Source organism: Hydra vulgaris, chromosome 11, assembly GCF_038396675.1.
Source record: "Hydra vulgaris chromosome 11, alternate assembly HydraT2T_AEP".
NCBI classification, from domain to species: Eukaryota; Metazoa; Cnidaria; class Hydrozoa; order Anthoathecata; family Hydridae; genus Hydra; species Hydra vulgaris.
Window position 1 is genome coordinate 38,836,566 of NC_088930.1, and position 15,157 is coordinate 38,851,722.

The following is a 15,157-nucleotide window of genomic DNA, read 5'->3' on the forward strand; positions in this document are numbered from 1 at the left end:
AAGATTACTAAATAACTTACAGCTTCTTCAACAATGCTGGCCAGCTTTGCAAACTCTGTTCTGCTTGAACTTGAAAGTCCATCATTGTAGTCATAGCTAGTCAGTCGAAAAGTTCCAGAAACTGAAACATCTTTTGTCTTTGGAGGTGGTTCTGTTGGTTTGATTTGTGAATCTATAAAACCAACCATGTTTTGTTAAATTCATATATATATATACATATATATATATATATATATATATATATATATATATATATATATATATATATATATATATATATATATATATATGTATATATGTATAAATGTATATAATATATATTTACCCAGGTCACTGATTCCCTGATTGTGTAACACTTACATATTAAACATGTGGAAGTTATTTTATTTTAAAGCGCTTTAATTATTTAAAAAATATCATCTGTCAAAACATATTCATTTTATTTAAACTTTATTAATTTATTGAGCTACAATATTGTGTGGTGTAGTCGTTAATAAATTTGTTCGTGGTGTCTGCGCTCCGGGTTTAATTCTTATTGGAGTCTATTTTCATTTTCTTTTAGAATATTTTTTTACTAATTAACTAATTGTTGCTAATATATTAATAATAATAAATATTAATATAATAAAAAACACTACGGTTAATAAATAGTTAAAAAATTCAGTTAATAAATAACATAAGTGCGCATAACATGTTTTGCATTTAAAGAAAAACATTATCGTAAATGGTCTTACTCGCGAGTCCTTAACACAAGGGTGATGGGGGGGGGGGGTGACAGAGGGGGTAGGAAATTTAGTCTAGATCTAATAAACCGAGGAAGGGAGGGGGGTTGTTTGTGTGTTTGAGGGTTTAATAAAAGGAGGAATGGGAATTTTTTTATGATGCAATATAAGTATTTTTTATAACAAAGTTTAGTTTATAAATCCGAACTAATATTTTTTACAAAATGCACTTAAAACTATTTAATTCTAGTGTGGCTTGCGATCAAATACACATTTTAGAACAGCTGTTTTAGCATAATTTCAATAGGATTTAATATGCTGAATCGAGATTTACCAGGTTACCAATTTTTAAAGCCTGTTTACACTGAAAGTTTTAATTTTTATTGTAAAAAATTTAAATTGGGAATTTTTTGAAGAACAAAAACTGAAATAGAATTGAATATCAACATCAGAAACGAAAACAGAAGTATAATTATTTACTATTACTTAACGAAAATTATTAAATTCAAAAGTAAAACTTAACAAAAAAATTTTTTTGATAATTTGTTTATAATTCTTTTATTGTTGTTTCACATGTCAAAAAAAGAAAAAACAAGATGCAAAGAAACAGTTTTTAAAGTGTAAATTTGATGATGCGTAAAACAATTCTACATCTTCCTGAAATAGTGGAAAAATAAAGATCCAGTCAATAGGAGAGCGCTTTGAATGCCAAATAACGGCCAAGTGGCCGATGGAACAAGTGAACACTGACTGCTTCAGGATAGCGTGATTAAAATGATTGTCAATACCAGTTACCTACTGGCATTGCTAGACCATTCATCATTTCGAAAGATGATAAAAATGTTTGACCCAAAATTTAAATTGCCAGGTAATTAACAACTAAATTTGTAAAATATTGTATTTTTAATTCAATAATTCTTAACAATTTTTTAATGTTATAAACTAGCCTATAAGAGTGCATAAAAAAATTCCAGCAGCCAAATTTGTGACATATTAGGGTTAGCAGAATTTAAATTTACTATATAAAATACTATTATCAGTGCATCAAAAGGACGAAATAACCCTAGAAATCCAAAATAAAAGAAATAATGCAAAACAACTTACAATTAAATGTAGTCAATATTAGTATTCAAAACAATACAACCATTATTACCAATAACCAATATTAGTAACCAAAAATAACCTAATGAATAATGAAGTTATTATTTCACAGTTATTTTAAATTATTTTAGGTTAACCATGACTTGCATAAAATTACCGGAATTATTGGAAAAAAAACGAAATTTAAAGCAAAGTTATGGTAAATTCCAGTAATTTAACAAAACATTACATTAACAGTAATTTAACAAAAGTTAAATATTTATTTCAACTTTAATTCACATGTTTACCTATAATTGTAGTAATTGCAACACTAAATGTTATAACTTGAACTTTAATTTTTCCATTGCAAGATCTGCAACATCAAACAAGCGGATAAACGAGCATTTTTATCTAACATTGGCACAACTGAATGACTTGTTGATTTGTGCACGCAAAGTAACAATTTATCTTGATGGTTAGACAAGGAAGAATCTCACAGCATCGTTCCTTGGAATATCTGCATGTTTCTATGACACCACCTATGTCAAACACAACATGTTTTCCTAAATTTGACAGCACTCCAACATCCGCACATGTGTGAGATGCTTTCAGAATGTTTAAAAAAATGTCTTGACTATGAGGGTATTAGAGAAGATCAAGTTATGTTGATGGTTTTAGACATTGGGTCTAATATGGTTAAAGCCATCAGAATATTACATGAAGACCACGCAACCATAAAATCTGATGAGTCTGAATCTGAAGAGTATGAACCTGACAAGTCTGAACATGAAACAAATGAGAAAGTCACCCATTCTCATTTTGACTCAACTGATTTATCCTTGCCAGAACATATTCCATATCTTCAAATGGCTCACACACTTCAGCTTCTTATAAAACCAATTTACGAACATTACAGTGCAACTATCTCAGAAATAATACAGTGCGGTAATGAAGAAACTCTTTAACAAGTGTGGGAAATCTGTGGTCACTGACTGCACCACAAGGAACAGTATATATCAGATGATCAACCGACTGTTGAAAATAAAGTCACCGGTGAATGAAGTTCTAACAGAAATAGGTATATATTATTATTTATGCTATTAGTGCATAAAAACTATTTTGGGATTTTTAAAATTCACAAAATTATTTTTTGTCTCATTTAAACTAAGAAAATAAAAGTAGTAATAAATTAAAAAATATTTTTTAGTCATTGAAAAACAAGACAGGATAAAGTAAAGGCTATATCCTGTCTTTTAAATCATATCACAAAAGCATGGGATAAGGGACATGGAAAAATGATGACAATTATCAGTTATTATAATTGTTATTAGTAAACTTCATTTGTTATTAGTAAACCATTTTTTTTTTGAATCACATATTGTTGTTTAGTTTCATAAAAACTCTCATCTCTAATGATTTTGTCATTCGATTCGATTACATCTTCATTTGTTATTAGTAAACTTCAATTGTAATTAGTAAATTTTGGATGGTTTTCTTAAAATTAGGAATTGACACATTCAAAGTAAGTAAATGGGTTTGGCTTTAAAACATTTCCTCACTTTTAGAACCCTTTATATCTTGAAAAACCTCCTTTCCTCTGCTACCAGATTTGCGTTTAATTGATACTGTTTGGGAAAAACATTAAATAACATGACTAACGAAGGGATGCATTTACAATTTTTTTGCTATTGAACTGTAGCTTCTATTCGGATTTTCTAAATATTTGTGCAAAATATTTAATGTCTTCTTTTTTTGTCATTTTTAAAACTTATTTTAAGTTAAATGGGGAAACTAAAATTTTTTTTGAAATTGTTACATTTTTGCCAATTTGTTGAAAATTTTTGAAAATTTGGAAATGGGGTAACTAAAATTTTTTTTGAAATTGCTATATTTTTGCCAACTTGCCAAATTGTTATTTATTTGCCAACAAAATACAAACACAATTAAAAATATATTAATACAACCACAGAAAAAAATGATGTGTTTACTAAAGTGATATTTTAATGATAGTTAACATTAAGTAAAAAAATGATGTGTTTACTTAAGTGATATTTTAATGATTTGATAGTTAACATTAAGTAAAATTAGAAGTAAAAATAATCAATTTCGTTAATGTGAATGAATACTGAAATTAGAAATTATTTGAAGAACAAAAACTGACATAGAATTGAATATCAACATTAGAAAAGAAAATAGAAGTTAAATTATTTATTATTATAACCGAACGAAAATTATTGAATTCAAAAGTAAATTTTAACAAATAATTAACATAAATAATTTTATGGCAATTTATTTACACTTCCTTTATTGTTGTAGCACATGTCTGACCACCAATCTGGTCATATGTTCTTTGGCTTGTTTGCCATGCTTTTATAACAAAAGATTAAATGTATCGTTGACGTAAGAGTAAAACTATTACGTCAACGATACATTTAATATTTTGTTACAAAAAAATATAAATATTTCAAGACACTAAAGAGTTAATGAAATGAATGAGATGATGAAGACATGATTAGAGATGAGAGTTTTTAACTAAACAAGAATATGTGATTGAAATTCAGGCGTGTATTTTCTAACAGTTTCAAAAAAAATCTTATCTCAATTCAATTCAATTGTTAAATGACTGTTTTACAAAAAATCTTGATAGAAGTGAAATATTAACTGAATTAGGAACTGAAATAAGAAGTAGAATTGTTGAAATCGTAAGAACTGAATTTAATTTTAAGAGAACTGATTTTAAACTGTATTAGGAATAATTTTATAAGTAAAATTAGAATTAGAAATTAAATCAATGCCACAAGAACTGAATAGAAACTAAAATAGGAATTTTTATTTCAAACTCAAATATCACTGGTTTAATCTTTCACTTTTATTTAAAGACACAAGTAGACACCAGTTATTTTTTAATTAGAAAGCAAGAAAGTGGGTGAGTAACCTAAGACAAAAACAAGACGAAGCTTGTTTTCCATAGTACAAATTAGGTATTTGTGACATTTTAACAAATTATAATTTATATGTCATTGTTATTTTCTATATTTACTAAACAAGGTAGAAATAGCATTTACTATTGTATTTAAAAGATAAATTTAATTTATCTTTTTAATTTAACTTTTAATTTAATATTCTAGATTTGATTTTAATTATTGAAATCAAATCTCGAATGATATAGCAAAATTGAATTGCAACCTGACGTGACCAGGTACAAAAAATATATTAAAAATGTAAGAGCAAATTCTACTTTTGTTATAACTACTATTATAAGGAAAGTTTAACAATAATTCTAACAAAAATATAGTTTTTTTTTATTTTTAAAATGTTTTTTTTATCACTTGGTCATTTGTGTTAAAGCAATTTTTTACCAAAAGAATATAAACTTTTGTAAATATATGCGTATACGTATGTGTGAGTGGTAGTGGGAACACTCTTGGTAAAAGCCAGAGGTGCAGAGTGAGAGGTAGAGAGTTCAACTCTCATGACATCACTAATAGTGAAGTCATGAGAGTTTAAACCTCATGACATCACTATTAATGCTACCTTTAACTTATCTATCTTTAAAGTGAATCATTAAGTTTCAAGTTTTGCAATCATAGAGTTGAGGGGGGCTACTGAGTAAGTGCAAATTTCATAAATGCAAGTGGCATAAGTGCGAAGTTATTGCAAAAACTGGCATAAGTGCAACCTGGTATAGGTGCAAACTGGCACAAGCGCACCAAATAAACTGTCATAGATGTGAATCAGAAAAAACTGGCATAAGTGTGAACTGGCAAAAGTGCGAACTGGTATAAGTGAACTAAAAGAATTTCCAAACATTGGCATAAGTGCAAATTGGCATAAATGTGAACTAGCAGAAATGTAAACCAGTTGCAAAAACTGGCACAAGAACAACCTGGCATAAGTGCGAACTGGTATATGTATGCTACAAAAATACTGGTATAAGAGCAAATCAGCGTAAGTGCGCCAAAAGAATTTGCAAGCATTGGCATAAGTACGAAGCAGTTACAAAAACTAGCGTAAATGCGAACTGACATAAGTGCAAAGCATAAATTGGCATATGTGTGAACTGGAATATGTGTCCCAGAAAAATTTGCAAAAATTGGCATAAGTGCGGCAATAGAATTTGAAAACACTGGCATGAAGATCCGCACTTATGCCAGAGTGGTATAAGTGAATGTACAAAAAATATTTTTAGATAAACATATTATTCTTACATATACATATAATTACTTTCTTACCAAATTGCTTTTAGTTATTAATTATGCAACTTATTTATAACCTTATAGAAACAACAATATTTTTAAAAATTTATTCTATTTTTGATTTAACATTAAAATGATAGATTAAACTTATTAGGATTTAGTTTAACTTCAACTTTGATTTAGAACCCAAAACAAAAGATGACTTAATCAAATAATTATAAAAAGTTTTATTTTATAGTTAAAAAGTAACGTAAAATATATGCATATAAAAATACCAAGTGGACAGCCATAGAGCTCAACACGCATGCAAATACTTTTTACAAATTCAATAGGATTAATTCGTATATACCGAGCTAATATAGGATAAGGAAGTTTGAAGCGATTAAAATTTCGTCCATCACTATTTCCTGGTAACTAAAAAATAAAGTGTACAACTTTTTGTAAACTTTTGTTAAAATAAATTCAAAAAAGATTTTACAATACTAATACGAGTAAAAATAATATTATAAACTAAATTTTTAGTTTATTTTTAATAAAATAAACTAAAAATTTATCAAGTTTTTTATCAATGTTTTACTTCATTTGGTAAATGATTCCAAAAATCTCCATTTGTACTCCATTGAAGACGATACTTAGTAACATATTTTGAAACATCTCCTTCACTTCCTTGAGTAGAAATGTAAGCTACTCGTACTTCATGGTCAAAACTAATCTATATAATATACATAATATAATATATAATAAAAATTATATTTAAAATATAAAAATATTGGGATCATTTATGTTTGAAATATACTTTTAAAAATAAATAAATCTTGTACAAAGCAGTATTGGTTTAGTGGTAAAGCGCTTGTTTTTTAAACAAGAGATACCTTACCACATTCAGTTGTACCTGCTTGTACCAGTTGTTACAACATCCCAAGCAGTCATAGATTGAGAGAGGGTTGAAAAAATATTGAAAGAAAAAAAAAAGGCTTCTCAAGAGTATTGGCCCCCACAGATATAAGGAGGTTAAGGCAAATACATATTAAAAAAACTATACTTGTAGGTATTGATATATGTCATTCTTTTGAGCACACCATCCATTGGAGTTATAAGCACCAAGATTTAGTCTTGCATTTTGAGGAGGATAACCAGTTTGTGACGAAGAAGCAGAGAGAGCGTTGTCTGGTATTACTTTACTCTCCATTCCTAAACTTGTATTACATTCTAAAAAGAATTATTGCAAACAATTTCAATTATTTGTAATATATATAAAATATTTTGATATATGTAAATTAAAAAGCAGATTTTTAAAATAGTTACCAACAGTACAACCAAAGAGTTCTACTTGTAAACAAATTTTCTTATCCCATTCCTTTGGTAAGAAACGAACATAGCGCAATATTTGCTCAGTTTCCAGCTCATATATTTTATGTTCAATAGAAAACAACTACAATAGTTAAAAACAACTGAATAAATATATAAATATAAATATACATAAATTAAATATATATAAATATAAATATCTATATAAATTTATAAAGATGGATTAAAATATTTTGCTTAGTTAGTTACTTTTGTGAAGCCTTTAAGTGTTGTATAGTTACTCCAAGTTGTTCCATCATTACTAAAAGCCAACTCATATTTTAAAGTCCCTTGGCCAGTAGCCATAACCCGTGTAACTTTATGAGGAGTTCGCAAGTCTATTTGATACCATTGATTTTCATCAATAGTCTAATATAAAAGAAATATTTTATAATTTCAAAAAAGTTTTGAATAGTTAAGACTTTTAACTTTAGGCATAATACCTGTGCACACCACCCATCAGCATAAAATGGTCTTGCTTGGACAACAGGGAAATTTTCTTGTGCAGAGGAAGCTGAGAGGTCTTCATTTTTTATCAGACTATTCTGCATTCCAAGGGCTTTTGAGCAAACTAAAAAGTTAATTTGTGTCAAAAAAAATGTGTAAAAAATTAATATAAAAACCTTAAAATGAATTGTTTTAACAGATCTAAATAAAATAAAGTTAAAATAGATTTAAAAAATAACATTCATTATTTATTATGTTATTTCATAAAAAACTCCATTATCTGAATAGTATACATCAAGACTTTTGATAAAGCAGATTGCTCTCTTTGCGTGAAACATGCTTGTAAATGGAATATTCAAAACTTCCTTGCACAATATATAACACCTGTTCAGCTTATAATGAGAGTATAAAATCAGACTTGTTCAAAAGTTTAGGAGGGAGAAGTAAAAGTTATTTAATTGATTTTTTATAAAACATTTTGGATAAAAACTTTTAGTTAATCCTGTTTAATTGAACAGTTAAACACTGTCTTTTTTAAATTAACAAAGCACTGATATAAAATATTAGCATTATGTCACTAGATTTAATGTATAATGAGTATTTCTATTTTGCACTAACATGAACAAACAGTTTGAAGTTGTAACAGTTTATTTCTGGAATAATAATATTATATTAATGGAATGTTTATTATTTTAACCAAGCACACTTAAAATTACAATTTAAATTGAACAATAAAACACATGAACAATAGAAGCACATGCACAAATGAAATGCAATTAAAAAATTACTATATGGTAAAATACTATAAATTCAATGTGAATAAAAACTTATTATAAAAAAATTGAAAATTTAGAATATTTTTGATTTTGGAAAAAAATCAAGTAAGATTTCCTTTGATTTGTTTGTGATATTCCACACATTGTTTATAATAAAAATATTTATAATAGAAATTTTTCAAATTTGTTTTTGTATATATTATAGGTTTTTACTAAATGTTATTTATCTCAAGTTAAATTAAAAATATTTCTGCTGTTTCGCTGACAATCAAGGACATTCCAAAAAGAAACAATTAATGCTGTCAACATTTTTCAAATGAAAAGTGGAAGAAATAATAGGTTTTAGAACAGAAATTATCAACGGAATGTTGTATGTTGTTTAACAAATAGAGACTTTTTATGAGCACAGTCTCAACCAATTTTTAAATCTTATAATCGCTCTTGTGGACATTATCTACCATTTTACGAGCACGAAATAACACGCTGGGTAATTTTCTTTATCGTAAGCCCTGATATATGTTCAGTTTTTAAGAAAAGAAACCGTACCTGACTTACAACCAAATAATTCCAATCTCATGCAAATCAAATTACCATAAAACTTTTTCGGTGTTATTCGAACAAAAAGAGTTTCTATCATAACTTTATGGCCATCAATATTGTTACCATTACTGTTTGCCGGTATTAACTAAATTGAATTAAATTTAAAAACATAATAACTAATTAGTTATGATGTTTTTTTAAACGACTTTAAATCTCTAAATATACTAGTAAAAAAATTGTTTATACATACACTATATATATATATATATATATATATATATATATATATATATATATATATATATATATATATATATATATATATATATATATGTGTATATATATATATATATATATACACACCCACACATATATATTAGGGTGGTGTTAAAAACAACTTGTTTTAAAAATGTCTGCTGACACTCCCTAAATGTGTTTTATATAATAAAACAATACTGCATTTAAAAAAATTTTAAATGAAAATTTTTTTTAGGGATGCCACAATACACCCACACATATATATTAGGGTGGTGTTAAAAACAACTTGTTTTGAAAATGTCTGCTGACACTCCCTAAATGTGTTTTATATAATAAAACAATACTGCATTTAAAAAAATTTTAAATGAAAATTTTTTTTAGGGATGCCACAAGACACTTAAACATCAAACAGGTCCCTAATTATATCAAAAAAATAGTTTTTCAAAAGTAAAATTGTATAATAATGTCAAAAATAATTATTTTATTTATTTAACTATTAATTACTAATTAGATATTTTAGAAAAAACATCAAGAAAAAAAATTTATAATTAAAAAATCTTGTTAAATTTCCTTATTTCGTTTAAAATTAAAAAATGTCATTTTCTATTTACTAAAATCTAAAATAATAATTTATTTATAAAATGATTCTTATTTTTAAAATTTTTATATAACTTGGCTTCATTTGAGACCCAACATAATTCACTTTTGAAAAACTTTTTTTTGATAATGTTATATTATGATGTTTTTTTCTTTAAATATTTTCATGATTTTTGCTAATTAGATGGTCAAAAATATATATATATATATATATATATATATATATATATATATATATATATATATATATATATATATATATATATGCACATATATCGATATATATATATATATATATGCACATATATCGATATATATATATATAAATATATATATATATACAAATAAATATAAAATTATATATGTATATACAAGCTTTTATATTTAGAGAAATTTATTTGTATATATATAATTTTTTGGCTATCTAATTAGCAAAAATCATGTAAATATTTTTAAGAAAAAAACACAATACTTCTTAATCTTGAAATTTTTCGTGAACTTTTTATACAAAAGCCAAAAAATATGCTGTAATGCCAATTGTATTAAAGACACTCCAGACATTTGACAAAAAGGATAAATGAACACATTACAAATGACAAACAATCTCTTGTTTATGAACATTTCAATTCATCTGACTTCAGTAAAAACCAAACTAATTACAATTGTTTTGAAAAAAATGGATACTGTGACCATTAAAAGTAAATTAAAAATAAAAGAAGCGCCTCATTAAATGGAAAAATCCTTTATTCAATAAAAAAACATCTCGTTACATTGTAAATTTATCTATCTAGTTTATTTATTTATTTAATTATTTGTGACCACTTACAATGTCATAAATTGCAATATAAATTTTATTAGTTTGTAACAAATTTGTTTTCCATTAATAATTTTTGTAATAAGTTCAGTTTTAAATTTCATATACCAAAGTTTTTATTGTTAAATCTTTTAAAAATTAAATATGTAACTACTTAATGTCAAGATTAGAGAACTTTTTCTTAAAAATACATGCATAACTTTATATATGTGTGTATATATGTTCATACTTACCCTAGGATCTGTGCTGTCTTCATCTAAATAAACATTCCAATTAACTCCATCTGAACTGTATTCTAATTGATACAAAATCACATAACCAGAGTTCAATAAACCTTGAGTATTAATTCTGGTGACAGTCATATATTCTCCCAGGTTAATCTAAAAACATGCAAAATTTAATGCGTTCATGCACACATCCAAACATACATACATATATACACGCATACATACATACATACATACATACATACATACATACATACATACATACATACATACATACATACATACATACATACATATGCCTAATAGTGTATTATAACTTATTTACAGTAATTGATTGTTTTCCATCTTTAATGTCAGTGCACCATGCAGCTTCTTTATTATTATGTTTATAATTTAGTCTTGCAAAATAAGGTAAAGACCCGTTAACGTATGATGTTGCGTTGATATTTGAATCGGGTATGCCTTGACTAACCATTCCAAGATCATCTATGCATTCTTCATAAACAAAAAATACTTTAATAATTATAAATAATTTATAAGTCAATAAATATACATAAAATTAAAATTAATTTATAAATCAAAAAAAATAGCATAAAAATATGGATGAAACAAATCGCACACAATGTCAAATAAAATAAAAACTCAAACAACAATGGACATTTGAACAATCAACATTTATAAATAAATAATTTATATTTGAATGATTTTTGAACTTTTATTTTAAAACCTTTAAAGTCTATATAACAAACTTTTTCATCAAAAAAATGTTTGTTATTATATTTGCTGAAACTGGTTAAAACCAGTGAGAGCATTTTGATAGCACATGTGACAGCCATTTCATAAAAACTACAAACCACATTGTAACAAAAGATTTTCCAATTTATTTTAAAATTTGCCTGTTGAAAATTAATTTAGCATTTCAGTTCGTAGATTATTCTAATCAATTGCTACTCTATCTGTAATGAATTTGTTTCTGGGTTCATATTTTTAGATATACTGTATATTCTTGGTGTTAAAAACTTTGGAAAATATTGAAAATGATTTGAAAAATTGCAAATTTTCAGTATCTAAACCAAATCTTGTCATTTTCTTTTTTACTTGATTAGATTTATTTTTAATATAAATAATAAACAATAACTGAACATTATTTTTTAGGCCCATGTAACAACCCCCTAAAAATATTGTTTAAATGCTAACTTCTTCACCTTAGTGTTATTTTACTTTATATATATATTCATATAAAGTAAAATAACACTAAAGTAAAGAAGTTGGTATGACAACAGTTAAAAATGTTAACAATTGAGCCATTTCTAAACTGTTTTAAAATACTATACAAAAATATATACTCAATACTAAAACTTTTAATGCTTTGAACAAATTAAAAGAAATTTGTAACTAAAACATGTTTGTTTTTGCTGATGGCTTCCTACTCATTTTGTAGTTAAAAATCATCTTTTGAATTACTATTGAAACATCATCATCAGTGTTGCTATTGAAATATCACCATCAGTGTTGCTATTGAAACATCATCATTTTTGCTAATGAAACATCATCATCTGTGTTGCTATTGCAACATAGCATAGCTTTACAAGTATTATACTAAACATTAGTGTTCGAAAAAATATAATGAAAACATTAGGAAAAAATTAGGGAAATTTAAAATTATGATAATACTGGGAAAAGCATTTGACTTAAGTTTAAACATTTGTTTTTAACTAATTTTTAGAGAAAAAAACTAAAACAGATTATTTTCTCTATCAAGTTTTTAAACCATTTTAAGTATATCAAGCAAAGGATCTTTTTATTTTGAAAAAAAAAATTATAAAACTGTACTTAACAGATGTGGTTGTTTTATAAAAACTTACAAATATCAAAATACAATAAAATATAAAAGAAACATGCAAACTTGTTTTTTAACATTGTTTTTGCAATGGCTAATTAGTTTATAACTTTTTCTGGAGTGTTTAACTACAGAAACAGGAATACATACAAAATGCTCAAACAATTGTCAGACATCATATGTATATTTCCAATCTAGCCTAATATTATTTATGTATACCCTTTGAATCCATGTGAAATCGTTCCCCTAGCTCATAGCAAACATAAGCGAGATTTTCCTTTAAACTGACATGATGATAATGCATAAAATGTAGTTTATTACTCACTAAACTATCTGATTTTTTGAATTGAAAGTTAAAGAAATTTCAAGAATATGTACTTAAAACAGACACTTTATGCTTTAACAAAATGCTTTATTAGACCAAGTCTTATGTGCAGAGGTAATAACATTGTTTTCTTTCTGACAGTCATTTAGAACTTTGAGATCTGCAAGTTTAATATATGATTTTGGAGATTAATTTAAACCTCAAAAAAACCAGATATACTCTGTGTACTTATGTTGCTGCCCAAGAAGGAAGTGCATTATGTTAAGATCAATACAGATAATATCATCATAACATCAGTTAAAATAAATACAGTTGCGTTAGTCATATAGTAATAACTCAATGACATACTTTATATCTCCATGTTTTTCTCATCTCCATGTTATTCACAAAGAATGGTAAAATACCCAATAGGTAATTTTAATTAAATTGCAACAACTGAATTGCTAATCTGTAGAAGTACACACTTCAGATTCTACTTTGAGCTATTAATTAACATTCGCCACTCACTCTGCTTGTAGAATGAAAAATTTCCTTCAATAAATCAATTTTTTTTGTTATGTCCATAAGTATAATACCTTCATTGCTTGCTCAAGAAACCCTTTGCTAGAACTTCTGAAGCTTTTTTTGAATGACCCAAATTATGTACCAAAAAACAGGTTCAAACTGAATGCTTGAACAAAATTTTAAAATCTGTATGGCGGAGTTTAAATTAGCGTAAGTTTCTGTTGTAATTTATAGTTTAAATTATAATTCAAAGTTTAAGTTGCAGTTATAGTGCAATGAGCAAGCAATGTATTTAATACTATTAAGGTATTACTTTTAGTAATTGTTTTTACTTAACATGACACATAAAAAAATAAAAGTAAAAAAGTAAGATTAAAAACCCAAACATTACAATATTTAAACCACTTTAGTTAGTCATAGAAAACTATTTAATACATTCATGCTGACAATAAAACATGTAACGTAAAACATGAAAACGTAACGAAATATAGCGCTCTCGCAATATTTATTTACTCGGAGTTGTCACACAACAAAAATGGTATTTTATATTGGTAATTCATTATAGTAAAAAGCTATAAAATAAGGATAAAACGGTTTTAACAAGAGCTTGTGTTAATGTAAAGCAACTTCGCGACACTGTTTTATACAGTTTATCACCTTAATAAACGCGTTTAAAATAAAACAGTTTATAACCTTAATAAATGCGTTTAAAATAAAATGAAGTAAATAGAATTGTTCTAATTAATAAATTAAAATATTATTGTCATAAAACTTTAAACTTCTTACGAGTCTATAATCTATAGACCAAATGAGTAAGATCAAAGCAAATGTTTTTTATATAGTTTACTGTTTCTTGATCTAGCGTACTATTAAAAATTTAAGTATATTTAATTTCAAGTTCAATTCAAATTCATTTAAATGGTGAAAAGTGAAACAAAAAAATTTAGTTTAATAAATCAAACTATATTTCCTATAAGGGGTCATCCATAAATTAGTTCATGCGTTAGGGGGAGACAATTTGTTACATTGGGGAGGGAGGGGTCTCCGATTTTTTTGACGATTTTTTTTTTAAGTTTTATATCTAAAGAAGTCTTTCTTTTAATTAAAAGAGTTTGACCAAACCAAAAAGAATCTGACTTAACCACTACCCTTAATTGATGTACTTTTATGTTGATTGTAAAATCAACTGTGCCTAAATCTTACTTAGTCGATGTGTACACTTTGTTAACAGAGTAGTTACAGCCTATTAACGAACTGTTACAGTCATAGGCACAACACGTTGCGCCTATGGCTGTAACAGTCAAAAAATGTAAAAAATGGGGTGACGTAATTTATGGACTAAATTTAAGAATATGCTTAAATTATTTTTTTAGAAAAAACTTTCTTTGAACAGAAGTAAAATAATTTATTATTTTTATTTAAATTTTTAAATAATACAATTTTTATTTTAACTTTTGCAATTACTGGTTTAATGTTTGCAATAG

At 26.0% G+C, this 15,157-nt stretch overlaps 1 protein-coding gene across 1 annotated transcript in view; it reads right to left on the reverse strand.

The window, feature by feature from the left end:
- Positions 1-15,157, reverse strand: part of LOC100215503 (uncharacterized) — a 208,094-nt gene that overhangs the window by 122,538 nt on the left and 70,399 nt on the right. Inside the window, exons 37-46 of the mRNA XM_065809523.1 lie at positions 11,330-11,499; positions 11,011-11,157; positions 9,115-9,253; positions 7,789-7,916; positions 7,556-7,714; positions 7,304-7,430; positions 7,041-7,207; positions 6,576-6,710; positions 6,274-6,412; positions 21-172 (exon numbers count right to left, since the gene is read on the reverse strand). Of these exons, the coding sequence (XP_065665595.1) occupies positions 21-172; positions 6,274-6,412; positions 6,576-6,710; positions 7,041-7,207; positions 7,304-7,430; positions 7,556-7,714; positions 7,789-7,916; positions 9,115-9,253; positions 11,011-11,157; positions 11,330-11,499 (1,463 nt within the window). The remainder of the gene's footprint in view (positions 1-20; positions 173-6,273; positions 6,413-6,575; positions 6,711-7,040; positions 7,208-7,303; positions 7,431-7,555; positions 7,715-7,788; positions 7,917-9,114; positions 9,254-11,010; positions 11,158-11,329; positions 11,500-15,157) is intronic.